At 35.4% G+C, this 19,896-nt stretch overlaps 2 protein-coding genes across 5 annotated transcripts; both read left to right on the top strand.

Moving 5' to 3' along the window:
• Positions 1-8,080, top strand: LOC147403620 (diaminopimelate decarboxylase 2, chloroplastic-like). Of its 3 annotated transcripts, XM_086439252.1 has the most exons (8): positions 2-575; positions 2,508-2,682; positions 3,165-3,314; positions 4,233-4,394; positions 4,634-4,819; positions 6,759-6,877; positions 6,958-7,047; positions 7,864-8,080. In XM_086439252.1, exons 1-7 carry the CDS (start codon positions 94-96, stop codon positions 6,998-7,000), a joined length of 1,317 nt encoding a protein of 438 aa, XP_086295378.1. In that variant the 5' UTR covers positions 2-93; the 3' UTR covers positions 7,001-7,047; positions 7,864-8,080. The 3 variants fall into 3 exon arrangements, with proteins under 3 accessions (XP_086295379.1, XP_086295378.1, XP_086295377.1); XM_086439253.1 differs by lacking the exons at positions 6,759-6,877; positions 6,958-7,047; positions 7,864-8,080 and adding an exon at positions 5,060-6,730 and having other exon boundaries at positions 1-575; XM_086439251.1 differs by lacking the exons at positions 2-575; positions 2,508-2,682; positions 3,165-3,314; positions 4,233-4,394; positions 4,634-4,819 and having other exon boundaries at positions 6,804-6,877.
• A 4,101-nt stretch (positions 8,081-12,181) lies between these two features.
• On the top strand, positions 12,182-19,534 carry LOC147403619 (putative bifunctional dihydrofolate reductase-thymidylate synthase). 2 transcript variants are annotated; one of them, XM_086439249.1, is made up of 11 exons: positions 12,182-12,393; positions 12,764-12,845; positions 15,322-16,159; positions 16,874-16,918; positions 17,148-17,213; positions 17,345-17,406; positions 17,500-17,574; positions 17,662-17,827; positions 18,184-18,307; positions 18,817-18,923; positions 19,195-19,534. In XM_086439249.1, the coding sequence occupies exons 3-11, from the start codon at positions 15,332-15,334 to the stop codon at positions 19,303-19,305; spliced, it is 1,584 nt and encodes a 527-aa protein (XP_086295375.1). In that variant the 5' UTR covers positions 12,182-12,393; positions 12,764-12,845; positions 15,322-15,331; the 3' UTR covers positions 19,306-19,534. The 2 variants fall into 2 exon arrangements, with proteins under 2 accessions (XP_086295375.1, XP_086295376.1); XM_086439250.1 differs by lacking the exons at positions 12,182-12,393; positions 12,764-12,845 and adding an exon at positions 15,009-15,022.
• The last annotated feature ends 362 nt before the right edge of the window (positions 19,535-19,896 follow it).

The raw sequence follows: 19,896 nt of genomic DNA, 5'->3' as shown, positions 1-19,896 counted from the left end.
AGTGGGAAATGCCTAACTCAAAGAAACATATATAGCAGCTGGTCAGTCTGATCGTCTACTTCTACATTGGTGAGAGAGAGAGAAAATAGAACAATGGCGGCTGCTCATTCACTCTCTCATCACTATTCAACATTTTCAAAATTCCCCAAATACCCTTCAAAACCCATCATTTCTAAACCATCCTTAACCCTCAAGACCTCCTCCAAAACCCTAACACTAAGGGCAGTTCTGTCCGAAAAGTCATCAGCCGTCACCACACCATCTGCAGAGAAGTTCCAGCACTGTTTCAGGAAATCCGAAGATGGGTTTCTCTACTGCGAAGGAATCAAAGTTCAAGACGTTTTAGATTTTGTGGAGAAAAGACCATTTTACCTCTATAGTAAACCCCAAATAACGAGAAACTTCGAAGCGTATCGGGAAGCCTTGGAGGGTTTGCGGTCGATTATCGGGTACGCCATCAAAGCCAACAATAACCTGAAAATTCTCGAGCATTTGAGAGAACTCGGTTGTGGAGCGGTTCTTGTTAGCGGGAACGAGCTGAGATTGGCGCTTCGAGCCGGGTTCGATCCGACAAGGTAAAACCCTAGTGTAATTGAGGTAAAACCCTAAGTTCAGTTGTCATTTAATTTGGTTCTTAGTTGGAAATCGGGTGAGTTGACACTGAAATCCACATAGTACGAGTCATAATTTCAAAACTCGGAATTCCGTTTCGGCCTTAACGTACACGGAGTCAACTCGGCCGAGTAATTTCATTTTCGGACTAGATAAACTGTTAGCTCAGTCTATAATTATAAATTAATTAATTTAAGGTGGATTGGAAGATGGTTAGTCACAAGATGATATTTATAGTTAGAGATAATAAATATTTAAATCATTAGGAATTTTATTTCATCCAAAAATACGAAAACCCAGTTGAGTCGACTAATGTTTTCAAAATAATGGATGAGTCACATGGGATGTCAGACAAGTCAATGTGAAAGACATTTCACATAGAAAATCCCGTATGTTCATGAACTATGCCAAGATGACTCAGGGCAGTCATCGCTCTCTCGGATGAATTTTAGAACAGAGCTTCTATTGGTAAACTTTTACTTGTTACACCCCAATTAAAAATCAAGAAAATAAGTGAATGGTTGAGAATAACTAAGTTGGGGTGCCAATAGAAGTCCTCTCGTTTTTTTGCTAGATTTTTTATTTTTTTGGGGGGGGGGGATCTAGGATTTTATATGAGCCTAATCATAATTGTGAACGACTACTGAAATTGTTTTAACCAGTGTTGCAATGTTGAGATTATAGTTTGAGCCAAACCTTTGTAATGTTTGAAGAGTATGTTTTAATCTTCAATTTGGGGGGGGATAAATAATTTAAGAAATTGTGGTGTAATAAGTAAAAGTTGGGGTACCAATAGCAGTTCTATTTTAAAATCATGGTATGAATGTTAGAATGCCACATTGCCTTAGTACCATTGTGATGTGCAATGTATAAAGTGGGGGCAACCCTCTCCTTGCAAGCCTGTTTTCATGGATGAGTTAAGCCCATGGGCTTTAACATTGTATCAAAGTGGGTGTACCTCAAGGATGGGTTGGGTTAGTATCTCCAGCCCTACGTGGACGGGGAGTGCCAAGTGTCTCCAACCCTGGTGCTGAGAGGGAGTTTTAGAATAGTCCCACATTGCCTGGGTACTATGTGATGTACAATGTATAAAGTGGGGGCAACCCTCTCCTTTCAAGCTGATTTTCAAGGATGAGTTAGGCCTGTGGGATTTAACATTATAGTCCTTAATGAATCGTTTCATTCATTATATCATTTCCTACCATTGCCATATGAGTTATGGCCTATTGAGATGGGTGAGAGACTGAACATTACAAAAACAATATGAGTAAGAAAATGTTGATGTGAAAAAATAACCTGTTTACTTGCAACATTTGAGTTGTCTTTCTTTCGTGCAATTGAGCTAATTATGAGTCCGGAAGTGATCCCTTAGTCCGGGCTTGAATGTCATCATCAAGACCTTATCCCAAAAATATGGGGTTAACTGAATAAATCCTATTCATGCATTCAGTTATGTCAAATATGTCTTCTGTTATTGCAAATGTGTTAGTCCAATCAAGTATTATAATTAAAATAGCTTCTTATTGATTTTTCCTTATAATCAAGTATTAAAATTAAGAAAAAAGTGGTGTTATGTTGACTTGATTACTTAAAGTGCATTGACTAACAGTATTTTGATCTTGTAAAATAGCCTTTCAAATTGCTAATTTAACCTTCAAAATTCAAGAAAAAATGACATTGGGTTATTTATGTTATTGATTATTAAATAACACTTAATATTTACTAAATCTTTGTTCCCCAATTGTTTTTGAAGTGTGTATACTCAATTGAGAAGAAGCTTTTGTTTTTTTCTTCTTCTTTCCATTTGCAATTTGTTTAATTTTTCGATGAGATTGAAAAGTGTGGTGCAATGTTCCTTAGCATTTAATTTCGTACATTTATATTTTGAAAATCAGGTGTGTGTTCAACGGAAATGGAAAGCTATTGGATGACCTGGTACTTGCCGCCAAGGAAGGAGTTTTTGTAAATGTGGATAGTGAATTTGACTTGGAGAATATCGTGTCAGCGGCGAGAATTGCTGGGAAGAAGGTTAACATATTACTTCGGATCAATCCAGATGTAGATCCTCAGGTATGTAATTATTATCATAGTAGAAAATTCATGTAAGAAATAGAAAGACCTTTTAACTTAAAATAAGATAGAATGATTTTTGCAGAAGGTAAATGTCTAGAACCTAATTTGGTTACTTGAAGGACTAATTAGTCGAGGCAACTTTCCTTTTTTTTAATATCAAGGTCTGGGACGTTTTAAAAGGATGATAGCAATATTTTTATCCCTTAAAAAAAAAACTAGCTTAAGTATTCTCTAAATCAATTTACCGTCAAATTTACTTGAACTTGGTCCCTAGTGAGTCAAAGCCTAGTTTTGAGTTCCTAAATGTTGGTGTTGAGCTCGTTGTGCCATTATTTAATAAAATAAGATGGATGTGCTGTAAATGGAGTTATTATTATTATTTTAATTACATAGGCTAGTAATCAATATTATATAGTATTTTCTTCACTAGGGCTTTTAATTATCCACTGCGTCATAGATGTTCATATGACTTTCATCAGGTCCATCCATATGTTGCCACTGGGAACAAGAATTCCAAATTTGGGATTAGAAATGAGAAGCTGCAATGGTTCTTAGATGAAGTGAAGGCTCATCCTAACGAGCTGAAGCTTGTGGGGGCTCATTGCCATCTTGGGTCTACCATTACCAAGGTACATTAATGATTTCAGATTTGTTCATTTTTTTTCCTTGTGTTTGCCTTTTATGTCTTTAGCACATTGAATTCATGTTCATGGCCTAAACTTGAAAGGAGATTATCTTGTTAGATATAGATACTTTGAGAGCTACTCTGCATAAAAAATGTAAAGTTAATATTGTTTGCTTTTACTTATGTATTTCCACCCTTTTGTCTTTATAATAAAAACCTTTTACTGAAAAAAAAAATGCTGGTATCTTCATAGTCTTTGAAACTCCATAGAACCAATAATATACCGTTCATTGCTCAAAAGTAGGCAATCAAAGTACGTAAAAGGCACAAAAAAACTTACGTATGACCTGAGAAAGCATACCATGTGACGTGAAATGCCCATTAGATGTGATATACTCAATAATTTATTTTCGTGAGCGTAATTATATCTTTTTACCAATTTTAAAATTCTTTTTTCAGAAAACTAATCCTACAAAGTTGTCAATCTGCTAGGATGCTCAACATTGTTAACATAATCCTAAATATGAATATTTAAAGTAAAAAAATAAAAGAAATTTTGGGTTTTCCTGAACTTCTGAAATTTACTATCAAATTCAAATTTAAAATTTTAAAAATATTATTAATTTTATCATAAGATCATCAGTTTGATGCATTTTACATATTCTGTGAAACAAATGTGTAAATGGGGAATATTTTAAGAGTAGTTTTTAAAAATATAAATCCTATGCATGGAAAGGGGTATAAAGTCTAGTACATGTCTGTATTTTTCCTTCTTTTTGTGCCTTCCTTTTTCCTGTATATTTCTTTTTTACCCTGTGCTTGCGTGTGGCTTTTTTGTCTTGAAGCCATATCTCTATTTATATTGATGTTGACGTATAACTTTCTGAGCTTATGTGTCTCTGTCTTTTATTTTTTGGTGCAGGTGGACATATTCAAGGATGCTGCAGTACTTATGGTGAACTATATTGATCAAATCCGAGCTGAAGGCTTTGAAATCAAATACTTGAACATAGGAGGTGGTCTGGGAATAGATTATTATCACACTGGTGCTGTCCTTCCAACACCCATGGATCTAATTAACACTGTGAGCCAAAATTTGTCCTTAAATATATACATCTAGTATATTAATAACATGCACAATTAGTATATTTTGTGTATCCAATGAAAAGTGTATAATTTTATTAAGATGGCATTGTATCCTTTTTTGTGCATTAATACCAACTTGTATAATAAATTTCATTATGTGAGATTAAATTTTGAAATGTTAGGAAAAATAGGTATGTTAATGTTTCGTTTCTTTTGATATGTTGATGGTTGTTTTAGGTTCGGGAGTTGGTTCTCTCTCGAGATCTTAATCTCATAATAGAACCTGGAAGATCACTTATTGCTAACACTTGCTGCCTTGTTAATCGGGTCACGGGGGTGAAAACAAATGGAACAAAAAATTTTATTGTGATCGATGGAAGCATGGCAGAGCTTATCCGGCCTAGTCTTTACGGGGCTTATCAGGCAAGTTATTTGACTTTCTCTTTGTCTAGTATGCTTTTGTATTTGGAGGGAATGAGTCTCATCCCACCTTTGTTGAGTTCACATAGTTACCTTCTATTCAAAACCTTTGTGCATGTTCTTAGGCCATATCTAGTTATTTGCTCTAAATGTACCAGCTTTCCTTGTAACATTCTTGCGAATTTCTCCTTAATCATCTTGGCTTATCATTGCTTGAAATAACCAGTGGCTATGGTTTCATAGGTACCAGCACAATGAGCCTGAGAATCGACTTTGATATGAGCTCTTGTAGCAGAGAAAAAGTTCACGGCTTACTCACACCTCTCAAGCACCATATAACATCTATGCGACAATTTGAAATGGGTCTCATAATGCATGTTTCCATAGGATTCCTAGATGTTAATGGGATGAAAAAAAATGGGGTTGGGTTTTATGATCTTAGTCCTGATGAATCACTTCAGGTGTACCATTGCTCTGGCCCAAAAAGAGAAGCCCACAGATCAGGAAAAAGGCCCATTGGATAATGTGAAGAGTACTAGGAATCATCCTTTAAGTAATTTTCCCCACACCATCTATCCTCCCAAAAGCGCAATCTATCACCCTTATCCACATTAAACCTAGTACGTTTGGTAAACTCGTCAAAATCATTCTGGATTCCCCTCCACTCACAATCAGCCTAGGTGAGATGCACATTGTCGCTAAACCATCGTGGATATCTACGATGACACTTTACTTGAATAACTCTTCTCCACTGGTTAGATACTAGGATTTCAAGAGAACCATGTCTCTGGGCTTGATAAGGGCAAAATGGAGATCAGAAAGGGAAAGAGTGCTTTGATGTGCTTCCAAAAATCATCCAGCCATATACAACCATAAATGGAATGGTACTCCTCAAATGCCCAAGTCTGGGCCATACACCCCAACTTCTGAAGGATATGGCATTGGACCACCATTTTCTGAACGTAATCACATTGCTGTTAAATCTAAATGTTTGAAGTTCATTAATGTTATTATAATCCTGTGCAGTGTGATTCTTCTAGACTTCTTCCCCATTGGTATGAGCTTAACAGGAGTTCTAATGAGTTCTCTTAGTGCGATTTCAACATATTTCCAGTTATATTGCAACTATTTTGACTCACAAAATACAGTGAGATTCTATATTCAAATAACTCCCAAGATTTATCCGTGTAAAATGTTTCAACCCCTACTTCTTTATCAGAGAATTTTTGTTACAATTTCAGGCATGGGAAAAGGAATGCTAGGATAAAAAATTAGATCCCTTCCAAAAATCATTCAATCGATTGGCTTCATGCCCCCAACCTCAAACTTCTGAGTGGTACATAAGAGTCCCTATTCCTTCATTGAAGTCAACATGGAGATCCATTCCCCACAATTAAATCCTTTGGGGAAAGTATTTTTTAAATTTCAGCCCACAGAATTAAAGCTCAGACAGCACAATTAATCGACCTGTATAATTAGCCATCTTATTGATTATTCTCACCAAGCCTATCTCCAGAGGTCATCTTCCATTGATATCTATTTGACTTATTGTTGCAAGCTTCATCCAAAACCTGTACAATCCACACATCATCAGGGGACAGGCACGAAGAGTTAACATGGTGGCAAACCATGTTCCTTAAGCTGAATGGACTTCTTGTTGCCATACCAAATTTCTTCATTTTTCCTCACTAGAGACAACTTTATTTATTTCGGAAGAATTTCTTCATTTCCGGTCCTAATGAAAGCACCAGAAATGAAAAACCTAGGTTCAGATCTTGATCAGGAGTCTCTGTCTGTGTTCTAGAATATTCGATCTTCCCGTGCATCTGTCATGTTGAGCTTTAAATTTTATTTTGTAAGTTATCTCTGGAAATTTGGGGTTGCTGTGTTATATATGTTTACTAGCCTTGATTATGTGAATTTGGTGGGGCTTTTCGTGCAGCACATTGAACTGGTTTCTCCCCCGCCTGATAGTGAGATTTCCACCTTTGATGTGGTGGACCTGTATGCGAGTCTGCAGATTTCTTGGGAAAGGATAGGGAGCTTCCAACTCCATCTAAGGTATCATGTTAGGCCTTTTTTCTTATATAAAATCTTATGGCTATATTCTTTCTCTGCGTCACCAAATTCTTATTTTTCAGGGAGCAGGCTTGGTTGTCCACGATGCAGGAGCATATTGTATGAGCATGTCATCAACGTACAATCTCAAGATGCGGCCACCAGAGTTTTGGGTATGGGACTCATCCAAACTAGACATCTTTTACATTCTATTAGCACCTTTTTTTCTCTTCTAATTTTTTTTTTTTAAATAAGGCAGATTCTACTGCTGCATCAACTTTTGCTAATTCCACCCCATTCATATGTAAATTGCCAAAGAATTAGCACACGTGCTTGGGGTGGCGTTAGTAAAATTTGGTGTGGCAATATAAGCTCTCTTTTAATAATTAGGTCTATTAATGGTGAAAAACCCTCAAGTCCAAATATTTGGGTTGATTTACTTGCAATTTGGTGTGATTTCATGGAATTGCCCAATCCATAGAATCAGAGTTTGATGTTTAAAGTATAGTTGGGCTTCTGAAGTACTATGTGACAGATGCAGTCGAGAAGCATCATTTAATAAAAACAGAGCTAGGCAAAGATGGTGATGTTGAGATGGACAATTAGAAAGGCTAGGAAATTTTTTTGAAATAAACAAATTTTGGAAAATGCAGGTGTAGTTCTACTAGGTGATATACTAAGAGAAAGTCGGCTGAGATGGTTTGGACATGTTCCATGAAGGCCGATTATAATCCTAGTTAGAAAAAAAATATTCAATTTAGATGTGTCCTAAAAGAACAAGAGAAATGTGGGTGGAGATGGTGAAAGTAGATATGGACTTACACTCCATAGCAGAAGACTTAGCTTGGGATATGGTGGATTGAAGGAACAAGATTTGTTAGCTGACCCCTAATCTTTCGGATTAGGCTTTGTTGTTGTTGGTTTGATTTTTCATGCTCGAGTCAATTTTTTTGGTTTCGAAAACAATTTACGGAGAGTCTGTTTTCCAGGTGGAAGAAGATGGTTCTGTGGCGAAAATCCGGCATGGAGAGACATTTGAAGATCATATGAGGTTTTTTGAAGGTCTTTGATCATATATATATGGATTATGGACATCAATCATTTTCGTGTACTAAGGTAATGAATTGTGATTTATGCATGTCTCCGCCACATTAGAATGTTCTGTTATTCAGCGATTTCTGGTTGGCCAGTGGTTTTTTCAGCTAACTGATCTATTTGGTGATTATTTGATATATCCCTGGTAGGTGCTTCTTGACCTCGGCCTTCTCTAATATACTAAATAGAAAATGGCCTAAACGCCCTTGTCTTGACCTCAGCCTTCCCTTGAACCCCTTCTTAGGCTAACCACTAACCCCCACCAAGCAAAATATATATAAGGGCATAAGTAAAAACATAGGTAAAGACAAATCATTTTTCATAATACGGGCTAGAAGTTTCAGATTGAGCTGATTTTTTGTGGGGAGGATCTTTATGTTGAGAAGATCAACCTTCCAAAAAAATCAGCCCAATCTGAAACTTCTAAATCCATCAAAAGTGGTTTACAAATTATTATAATTTTGAATCAAAGATGGATAATTGGGAAAAATCCCTTTATTTGGATTCAAAGAAACTTTTTTGTAACACAAATTTGATGTAAAATCCTAATTTTTGAAGTTGATATTTGTTTAATGTTTTGACGAGGACAGATAATTGAATTGAATTGATTATGACTGAAGCTGAAGTAGTGTAGTTATGGGTCTGATAAAAAGCTCTTAGTTCAATATACAATTATCACATAAGAAACTAGGACAGAAGTTTTCAGATGCATGTCCAATCATCCTTTATGAAATTTGGCTAACAATAGTTGTAGGTTGGATTTAAGTTCTTCATTAACACAAGTTCTTATAACCATCGATACAATGATTTTAAGTACAGATAATATGACTCATCTGAATCTAGTGGAACTTGCACAGTAGGGCAAGAAACAATCTAAAACCAATTATTCTTTGTTAAGTAGCCATTATGACATACCAATGATTCTTGATTGCATCACCAGTCCTCCCAAGAAAAAGCCTAGCAATCATGTACTATTTGTTACCATAACATGTATGAGCAACCATAAGCCTCTCTGCTTCAAGTAATAAATTAATAGTTTTGCATCAAAATGTCTAAAACTGGAAACTAATATAGCAATAGTAGTCCCTGCGAATGCTATGCTTGATGATTTTATTTTTAGATGGGAATCTTTTTGTAACTGGTGCTGTTGATTGTTTCTTCTCCTTGTAGCTCCTTGTGAGGCTTTCTCGGCCTCCTTGTTTTCGTTTTTTCCTCTTTGCAATATATTATATTTTTCAAAAAAAAAAAAAAATAGCAATAGTAGTCCATGCTTTCTTAACAATATAGTAATAGTCCACCGCCCTTTCAGCACAACAAATGTAGGGATTGATAACCTGAATTGTATTATTCGATTCAACTCTATTTTGAGTTACACTCGCAGTCCAAATAATTAGTGGGAATATTTACATTGCTTTGCATGGGTAGTATAATTCAATATCCAATCACTTTGATTTGGGTAGCTAGATCTCTTAGGTGGGATCAATCAGAAAATTTACAATCTACACTGTCACTGATGCAGGTGTGCCATGTGGTGTAACCAGTGGCATGGATAGACAATTTAAACATGAGATAACAAATTATATCTGACAGGATCAATTGTACTTCACAACACACTAACATGAACATATAAATGAAGAAATTCAAATATATTCTCAAAGTAAGCGAGAAATTTAAAAACATATCGTATGAACTTTACAACAAAATGAGAATCTTCAGGGTCAAACCCAAGAAAGGCACCCGAGAACAAGAGGAAATCAAAATAATAATAATAATAATAATAACTTAAAGAGAAAGAAAGAAACTTCTTATAATTTTATGGGAACAAAATCCAGCATCATGAATTTAAACAACAAATCAACCACATGTTTTCAACCATATCTTTAATTCAAAAGTACAAAAATATCCACTTTAAAAATTATGATTTTACAACAGATTTGCACCAATTTTTTTTTAATAATAAATCCAGAAAAGGGGATTTTCCCTAAATTATCGATCGTCTCTTGGGAGACTTAAGGGATCCTTTCTAATTACAAATGAATGTTCAAGAATGCATGCAAATAGAAATAAAATACAGAAGGAAGAGAGAGAGAGAGAGATCCAGGTGCCATTCAAGTTTGTTCATCCTCAATCAAAGATCTCTCTCCGAATCTATCAAGTGTAATGGAATTGGATCCTATTCAAGCAATGTTGAAAATGATGGATTAAAGATGATGTTGAATTATAATATCCTGTATCATATTTAACCTATTTGGCTTCCTCTCTCAATGTGGTACAAAGGACCACTGGTGAAGATCAATGGTATTTACACAATGCAAATGTCAAAAACCTTCGACTGGTTTGGACCTCGGACAAGGTTGCAACATGATCCACCAATGGAGTATACTCCATTTTCGGAGATAACTGGTGGGGATACTTCTATGGAAATCATCTTGTGGCCAACAAATCCATCACGGCACGACGTCTTTAGCATTGTCAAGGAGAAAATTTGAAAATGAATAATAAAATGGTTTGTTTTTTTTTATTTTGAAAAAAAAAATGCGATTTTCGGTTGTATGATTGTGTAACTTTGAAACATAGTTTTTCTATTAAGAGAGATTCTCTTATATTGATTGAAAAACATTTTCCCAACAATCTGGAGGGAGATAATTTTCCTACTTTTTAATGTTGTGCTCGTCTCCAACCACAAAATCGAAGAAGATCACTCTCTATTTGACATTTTACTAGGTACAACGAAATGGTAAAATTCACTTTGGATAAGAAATTTATTTTCCATAATCATTTTCCCCCTTTACTCGTGGGGAAACCATTTCCCTGATTTCTGGTAGGTATTCTTGCAATGGTACTCGCACCCTTTGAACTAAAATGCAAACATACCTTTGACATCATCTCAGGTGCAAACAAATGTTAGAATATATTTTCTTCTAAATTCATTTTTTCACGATCATTTTTCCTACGAAAGTTTTCTCTTCAATCTAACATACCCACCAAAGAAATTATCAAAACACCCTTCAACTTTTTGTCAAAACCCCTCAACCCGACTTTTACATACCTAAAACTGATATTCTTCAATCTTATGGGGAAAATCAATTATAGAGGGGATTTCCATAAAATAAAATTGGTTCGCAAGTTGCACAATTTAAACGAAAGATCATTTTTCTTTGGAAAATAATTTTGTTTCTTAACCAAAACTATTCTAACCCCCAAAACTTAAAAACCATTTTTTTGGTGATGAAATTCATTTTCTCATGACCATTTTTGTTTTTGTGGAATTGATGTGCCCAAGAAAATGTTTTCTCTCTAGTGATAGACACTTTTGGTTCTGGCCTTTGGGTTTAGCTCTTTAAATCGCTTTAAAAGAGATTTTGCATGATTGGATGAAAATTAGAATAAGGGCTCACAATGGATCAGATGAAACATATATCCATATCCATATCCTTATCCAATTCTATATTTGGATATTAGTATCTGATTTGTTATCGACTTTTGCTAAGGATATCCATATCTGATTATATATATATGATAGAACAATTTTAATTGTGGGTTATGCATGTATATCTTATTATGAACTTATCATATTAAACTTGAATAAAAAGATATTAACATCGGATAGGACACCTATCCATGTCCTATCCATATCTAACCCTTAAAAAGTTTGGATAAAATGATTACAAATAATTATACCCGAGTTTTTACTTGATTTAAAAAATTGTACCCATACCCAAATACCTTGGGGTCAAATGAGTCGGGTAAATAGATATTATTTGACCCATTGCCAGTCCCAAGTATAATGGGTTTTTAGGAGAAAAATCAAGGTTTCTGTGCAAAAGATATTGAAAATGAGGGCATTTTGGTCAAATTGAAATCTTTGCCAAAAATCAGAATCTCCTAGTAAAACGACCTTAAACTTCTAAGGTAAATGAAAAAATATATAAATCTTAGAGATTGAAGACGATGGGTTTTAGTGGGGTCCAGGTTTTTAAAATTTTTTTACTTCGGACTGTAACGCAAGACTGAAGACAAGGGACCATTTCATCAATTTTAAAAACAAAGCGAGGTATTTCTAAGTTACACCGAAATCTGAAGGGCTACCTCAAAAAGAGCTTTTATAAACCGCAAGTTGAACATGCACGGGGCAACTCACCGGCTCACTCCCCCATCAATAACTTGGCGGGAATCCGATTAAAATCACTTTGGATTCCCGCGTTTCTCCATTATTATTATTATTTTTTTTTGAAAGGTACGTTTCTCCATTACTGTCATCTCCATCTCCCACTCCCACACCTTATTTTTTCATAGAGATACCAATTTCATCGTAATTCTCTGTACATTTGAAGAAGAAGTTTAGCCGAGCTGTAGAAGGGAAACGAATCTCTCACAAGCGATCGATCGATCGAGAAAGTCGTCTGGTTTTCTCTTCGATTTGAGTTCAGTGCATCTGAATTTGGATTTTGTTTTGTTCTCTGTGTTTTAGATGAATAGTTCGATTGATCTTCTGAGATTCTGAAAGAACTTAATATTTTATAAATTCTTTGTTTCATCTCGGTGTTCTGATCTGTTCTAATTTTAGTTTAAAGTGGATTTTTCTTTGAATGTTTGAAAGATCAGCGAGAGTCGATAAGATTACTTGTTCTATTTTGCTCTTTCAGATTCAAATAGGAACTCTTGTCTTCTAATTTTTAGTGTTTTTCTTAAATTTTAAAAAAATGCTCTAATCGCAGATTTTACTTTTTCTTTTGAAGTTTAGCTGAATTTCTAAACTTCCTCTCTTGTTCTCTCGCTATCTTGTTGTTTCAGGTCGGTAATCTCACTGTCTTCTAGACCTCTACTTCCATTTCGTGGTAATCCTAATCAGTAACTGAAATCACTCACAGAACCGGTGAGTTTACCCGTTTCTTGCTTTAACTGTAGGTTGCAATTGTCATTTTGTTCTTCAGTGGAAGATTTAATGCATCTTCGAAAGTTTTCAAGAATCGATTTGTCTTTAATTTCTGTTTTTCTTTAGCTTGAAGTTAGAAATGTTGTCTGCTGCTTCTCTGGGGGAATTTTTTTTGAAAATTTTCGATTTTGATATACTTTTCTGGAAATTTTCAACAAACAAATGATGATTTTAGAGGCTGTTTCGAGAAATTCTCTAATTAACACCTGAATTGTCATGCTGAGTTACAGTCATGTTGTGCTGCTTCAAATTTAGATCTTCAATTCGACCTTGGTTTAAGTTAGATTTATAATTATATTGGTCTCTAGCATATTAGTGTATCTCTCCCGTTTCTTTACTTCAGATCAGAACTTCATCTTTCAATTTCCAGAGGAAGGCTTCCTCTTGATTTGTGTGGATTTTCTTTTTAAACAATTGAAACATTGATGATTTGATCCTATTGTAGCTAAAATGTATGAAGATTGTATTCTTGACTACCAGTTGCGTGAGGTTAAATCAAGTGGATTCCATGGTATTAGTGTTATATTTGTTTTCTTGTAAGTTATAAATCATGCTCCATCTCTTAATTATCAATTGGGGTTGATTGTTACCAGATGTTAGATATATGTTTGGATGCAAGTGAACTGCAATTGGATTTTTCTATATTGATTCGACTACAATAATGATATCTAAGGTTACCTATCAAAGAAAAATGAAATTTAGGGTTACAGAAGTTCATTGATATAATCTCTATTTTTTGTAGACAATATCGATGGATGAAAATTGTATTGTTTTGCTTAGGTGAGATCATAAATATATTATTTGCTGATTTGTGGATCTTGGAACTCCTTTTCTCTAAGTGTCGCGCTGGAGTGACTTTAAAATTGACATTGATTCACACTTTGTTGACGTGGAAGTGTGCACAAAACCATAGATGCTTTTCACTCATATCTCGATGCAAAGCATCTAGGGTTCACACATCCACGCCAGCAAAGTGTGAATCGATGTCAATTTTAAAGTCACTCCAACATTTTCCTTTTTTCTAATGTTCATAAGATTGTTTAATGGTAGGTGAGCTGAAATGTAACAAGTTAAGTTGTATTCGACACTATTCCCTTTATGATCTCTGTATTTAGCAACCGTTTCTTGTACTTGATGAAGAACCTATGATTTCATATGGGTATGCCAAGTGTATGCCGTGTCTCTTCGCATAGTTTTGGTTGTTTCTATTGTTTTTGTTTGCATTTTTTCAGTAGTTTCATTCTGCAATTTGATTTACAAATTACGATAAAGTATTCATCTTATTCTGGGAATAGCCGACTGAATGATGTTACCCACATCAGATGTACAGATGTTGAAATTGGGGATATAAGTGGGAATGGACAAGGGCTAAGGATTTGAGATTTTCTGTCAGGTCTTTCTTTAAATGGCTTTCTTTCGAAGCTGAGCGACCCTTATTGGGCTCAATCACTTGGTCCAGGTTAGTTCCGTCTAAAATATCTTTTTTTGTTTGGTTGGCCGCCCTTGGTAAGATTCTTACGTTGGATAATTTGATTGTGCGGGGTTGGATCATTCCCAATGGCTGTCCATTATGCTTGAGTGATGGAGAATCTGTTGATCATACTTTAGTCCATTGTTCTTTTTCTTATAATATTTGGTCAATCTTCCTTGGTATGTTCGGTATGAACTGGGTCCTCCCTCGTAAGTTTTCTTCGGTGTTAGTTGAATGGACCAATAACGCTTTCCACATCAGAAAAAGGATCCTATGGGCTATGCTTCCCTCGGCTATTGCTTGGGGAGTCTGGAACGAGAGAAACAACAGAGTGTTCAACAACAAGAGCAGTACCACTCGTGCAAGATTCTTGGAAATTTGGGTCTGTTATACATTTGGTCGAAGCAGAATATAGAGTTCGCGGGGACTACCTTCGACGATTTTGTTTTTAGATGGGACTCTTTATGTAATCAGTGATGTTGTTTTTGTTGTTTTTGTTTTTTTTGTTTTTTTGTTTTTTCTTTGATTTGCTGCTTTTTGCTTGTTGTTTGTTCTTGAGGCTCTCTCGGCCTCTCTCTTTGTAGTTCTCCTTCTTTTGCTCAATACATTATACTTTTCAAAAAAAAGAAACATACCTTTTTGCAAGGTTTCTCCAACACTATAGCACGATAGATTTAATGTTTTGGAAATTACATTTCTTCTACTAGGTTCATCATACTTTCCCGTTCTTCATTTTTCATAATAATGCACAGTTTTGAGTTCCTATTATTTATTTTTATAATCAGTAATACTACCTGGTTGTTTTACCAATATCAGGTTCTATCATACTCACACAAAAGTAGTCTGCTTGGCCATTATCCCGATTCATCATCTTCACACCAATTTGGAGCTTTGAAATCATTTGCAAAATATATCTTTTTATTATTTTTTATTTTTATTTTATAGATTTTCAGTTATGGCTGGTGACACCATTATGAACCTTCCAAATGGCGACAAGAATATGCATCCAGAACCCCAAAGGACTTACCAAGTTGTTGTGGCTGCAACTCAAAGTATGGGTATAGGGAAAGATGGGAAACTTCCATGGAGGTTGCCTTCCGACCTAAAATTTTTCAAAGAGGTTACAATAACCACATCAGATCCTTTGAAAAAGAATGCAGTGATAATGGGCAGAAAAACATGGGAAAGTATTCCTCTTGAGTATCGACCTCTACCTGGTCGTCTTAATGTTGTGCTGACTCGTTCCACAAGTTCTGATATTGCAACTGCAGACAATGTTGTAATATGCAGGAGCATGGTTTCAGCTTTGGAATTATTAGCAGCATCTCCTTACTGTCTATCGATAGAAAAAGTTTTCCTAATTGGAGGTGGCCAGATATTTAGGGAAGCTCTAAATGCATCTGGATGTGAGGCCATCCACATTACAGAAATTGAGGCTAACATTGAATGTGACACTTTTATGCCTCCAATTGATTCTGCACTGTTTCAGCCATGGTACTCGTCCTTCCCATTAGTAGAAAATGGCATTCAACATTCTTTTGTGACATATGTTCGTGTGAGAAATTCTATGGAGGAGTCTGATGCTTTTGACAATGGGGTGATGTTTGATGGTAATTCAGACTCGAGTAAGTTTGAGATTCAGAAGTTCTCTTTTCTGCCCAAGATGATTTTTGAGAAACATGAGGAGTATGCATATCTGAGATTGGTTCAAGATATCATCTCAAATGGCACCCAAAAAGATGATAGGACTGGGACTGGAACCCTATCAAAATTTGGTTGCCAGGTACTATCACACATTATATAGTTAGTAGTATTCTTTTATTTATTTATTTATTTATTATTATATTAGTTCTGAATATTTCTTTTTTATGTATTTATACTTACTGGCATAGTCACCAAGTTAGGGTTTGGGAATAGGTCGGCAAGGGAAAAATTCAAAAAATATGGTAAAATCAGGGGAACAAACGGAAAAAAAATGATCTAAGGTCAGGACCCTATAATTGTTCCTATAAGGTGTTGTTCTCATGTTATACAATCAAATACCATGTTAAATAACAATAACAAATCACCAAACCCCAAAATAAATTGCAACAAGTAAACACAGGTCTACAACACAATCATGAGTGTAAATTATTAAGATTCATCAATTGATCAAAATCAATGTCATCTTCATCTGCATCCTCATTATCTAACACTTAAATCAGTAAAATGATAACCATCATTTTTCTTAAGGTCATCTTCTCTTACTAGTGCATCAAGAACATATTTTTTGTTTTTTTTTTCCCGATTTAATCACAAAGTTTGTGATTGAATTTTGAAATTTGTAAAAATCGAGACTTGATGGAAACATGATTAAATCAGTGAGGGAAAATGTCACGATTTATTTGTGACTTTTTCAATAAGTCTTAGATTTTGGTGACTGGTAAACATTTCTTTAAACTTTTTAGTGGCTAATTGACAAGCGTATTTTTCTTTTTCTTGTTCTCTTCCTTTGTAGATGCGGTTTAATTTGCGCAAATCTTTTCCAATTCTTACAACTAAGGTATCTATTCTCTTCTGAAGGTTTCCTATCCATTTTATGAGATGTTACTGTTACATGTTTTGTTTTTTCCCGAATTTTTTCCAATTTTCTCTTTTGTTCACCTTGATTGAATGCAAGTGTCTTTAAAACTTATTTTCTGTGTCCAGAGATTTTATGATGATATGTAAAGGAAATTTGTACATGTCTTTGTTTTCTAGGCTTTTATCCATGGTTACTTTTGGTTGAACAGAAAGTATTTTGGCGAGCTGTTGTTGAAGAACTGTTGTGGTTCATTAGTGGTTCAACAAATGCAAAGGTAATATTATCTTCCTTGAATATTTTAGAGCGTCACCAATGTTTCTTCTGTATCAGTGGTTCCTAATATACTTTATATATAGACCTTAACTTAAAATGGAGTGAATCAGACAAAGATGTTATCATCGACAGGTTCTGCAGGAAAAAGGAATTCACATATGGGATGGAAATGCATCAAGAGACTACCTTGACAGGCAACTACCTGACCTATTCCACTCCTACTTTAGCAAACCTAAGTGCTACACATCATGTAAATGTAACTGTTTTTCTACATTTTCCTTTTTCAGCATTGGTTTGACTGATAGAGAGGAGGGTGATTTAGGACCCATATACGGGTTCCAGTGGAGACACTTTGGTGCCAGGTTAATGGAAAGTTTATATATATATATGTGTGTGTGTGTGTGTGTGTGTGTGAATGGACACTCAGTCAAAAGAGACTATGCTTACAGGTATACGGACATGCATGCTGATTACACTGGGCAAGGTTTCGATCAATTGTTAGATGTGATTGACAAGCTAAAGAATAAGCCAGAGGACCGACGAATTGTTCTCTCAGCTTGGAATCCATCCAATCTCAAATCGATGGCACTTCCTCCTTGCCACATGTTTGCACAGGTTAGCGGCAAACTAAGGCCCTATTTGGATACAAAGCAGAAAGTAACTGTAGAAGAAAGTAATTTTGGGAGAAAGTAGTTGCCTTTTGCATTTTAAAACATTAAGATTTTTTAATTTTTAAAAGTTATTTTTTTAAATAAACCCAAACAAGTTTTTCAACTTTCAAAAGCAAAAAAAGTAACTTGTCCTACTTGATTGATTAAGCACTGCTGCTCATCCGTGACGAGAAGGCAATTATGCTTGTACTTTCACTAATTGGGTCATTCTTCGGTCTTGACTTCCTACTCTGCCAGTTTCACTAATTGACACAAATCATTCTTTTTTCTTCTCTCTTTTTTATTTTGCTATTTTTGCAGTTTTATGTAGCCAATGGAGAGCTATCCTGCCAAATGTATCAACGATCTGCTGACATGGGTCTTGGTGTGCCATTTAACATTGCATCTTACTCTCTCTTGACGTGCATGATTGCTCACGTTTGCGGTATGCATTCATTCCTCCCAAAACCTTTATGTCAGGCCAGCATAGCTTGACCCGATTCATGTTTAGGGTCAGGCTCAGGCTTGGGGGATAGGCCTGTTGAGTGGTCCGGCCTGGCCTAGTAACTTATTTATAATTTTATTTATAACTATATTTATAATTTTATTATATATATAAATGAAAAATATAGACTGGACATGGACATAGGTATTTTTATTTGGCCTGGCCGTGGCAATTAGACTGTCACCTTGAGCTAGGATTTTGAGGCCCAATCAGCACTGGGCCATTGACAGTCCTAGGTGGACCGCACCACTTGAACAGATGGTATGCAAGCATGGAATCCTTCTCCTTTTTCTTTCCTCAAAAGGGATCAATGTAGCATAAGAGAAGTAGTCATTTTTGTTTTTCTCTGCCACATCTCTACAGTTATGCAGGTCACTCTGATTTTTTATCAGATAATCTTATTATCAAGGTTATCTTTCTCACGACTATTTCTCTTTTGTCGTGTACAGATCTTGTTCCTGGCGATTTTGTCCATGTTGTTGGTGATGCTCATGTTTATAGAACTCATGTCAGGCCTCTGCAGGAACAGCTTCGGAAACTCCCTAAACCATTCCCTGTGAGTAAACGAAGTACTAAAGAGTTAATTGAATTGGGCAGAATTATTTTTTTAATGTTATCGTGGTTTTTAAAATGAGGGCCCAAATGGAATCTTAGAAAAAATTTCATTGGAAGAATTTTATACTGTTTTGTGTTTCACAAAACAGTAGAGATTGAATTTTTGGACAAGAAAGTCTTTCTAGAGTTCTATACAGGGTTTTAATGTAATTTCCTTTATCAATTCAATTTCTTAGTTATTTATTTTATATTCTTTTCCCTATGCAATGCAGATTCTGAAGATCAATCCACAGAAGAAGGATATAGATTCTTTTGTGATGTCTGATTTCAAGCTCATTGGCTATGATCCTCACCAGAAAATAGAAATGAAAATGGCAGTGTAGAGCTCCCTGCTCTTAAATATCTGGGAAAGAAAATGCAGAGATCATCTTCCCCTTCTTTTAAGCAGGATTCTTAAAAGAATCCTGAGGAGTTTATCAAGGCTCAGCTTGCCACTTTGGCCGACCCCTTGGGGTTACAGGAAACTTGTATTTAACATTCACAAAAATATCTTTGTCTAGGCCGCTAGACCACTTGGCCATGTGGCACAATGGAAGTAGAACATTTAACACTTACATATAGTCTTTTTTCCATATCGTCTATAGCCAAACACCACCACAAACACTTACCTAGTACTGGTTTCCCTCATCCTTTCATATTCTCTTCATTTCTTTCCACTATTTTTCACTTGAGATTCTTCTCAAGTCCACAAAGGGCAATATCAACATCGTCACTTTCTGCAACTTCTGCTGGTGTAACTTGAGCTTTCTCTGTCAGACATTCGATCTCTTCGAAAAATTGGTGGTTTTCGATGTTGAGGTAATTATAGGCTAGGATTTTGAATCCATGAGGAGTACAATAGGACATGTGAATGTGCATGTCCATGCTAAGTAACAAAGAAGGGTCTAGCCAATCCATTTGATTGGTAGTGAACT

This window comes from Akebia trifoliata, chromosome 4, assembly GCF_017979445.1.
Source record: "Akebia trifoliata isolate Shusen 1 chromosome 4, ASM1797944v1, whole genome shotgun sequence".
In the NCBI taxonomy this organism is placed as follows: domain Eukaryota; kingdom Viridiplantae; phylum Streptophyta; class Magnoliopsida; order Ranunculales; family Lardizabalaceae; genus Akebia; species Akebia trifoliata.
The sequence above is the reverse complement of the archived record's forward strand: the minus strand, read 5'-3'. Positions and strand labels throughout refer to the sequence as shown.

Bases quoted from the DNA above. Each gene is read 5' to 3' on its own strand.
- LOC147403620 (XM_086439252.1), top strand. From the start codon at position 94: ATGGCGGCTGCTCATTCACTCTCTCATCACTATTCAACATTTTCAAAA. The intron at 2,683-3,164 runs GTATGTAATTAT...GACTTTCATCAG, and splicing joins ATCCAGATGTAGATCCTCAG to GTCCATCCATATGTTGCCAC. The intron at 6,878-6,957 runs GTATCATGTTAG...CTTATTTTTCAG, and splicing joins AGCTTCCAACTCCATCTAAG to GGAGCAGGCTTGGTTGTCCA.
- LOC147403619 (XM_086439249.1), top strand. From the start codon at position 15,332: ATGGCTGGTGACACCATTATGAACCTTCCAAATGGCGACAAGAATATG. The intron at 16,160-16,873 runs GTACTATCACAC...CTTCCTTTGTAG, and splicing joins TATCAAAATTTGGTTGCCAG to ATGCGGTTTAATTTGCGCAA. The intron at 17,214-17,344 runs GTAATATTATCT...TATCATCGACAG, and splicing joins GTGGTTCAACAAATGCAAAG to GTTCTGCAGGAAAAAGGAAT.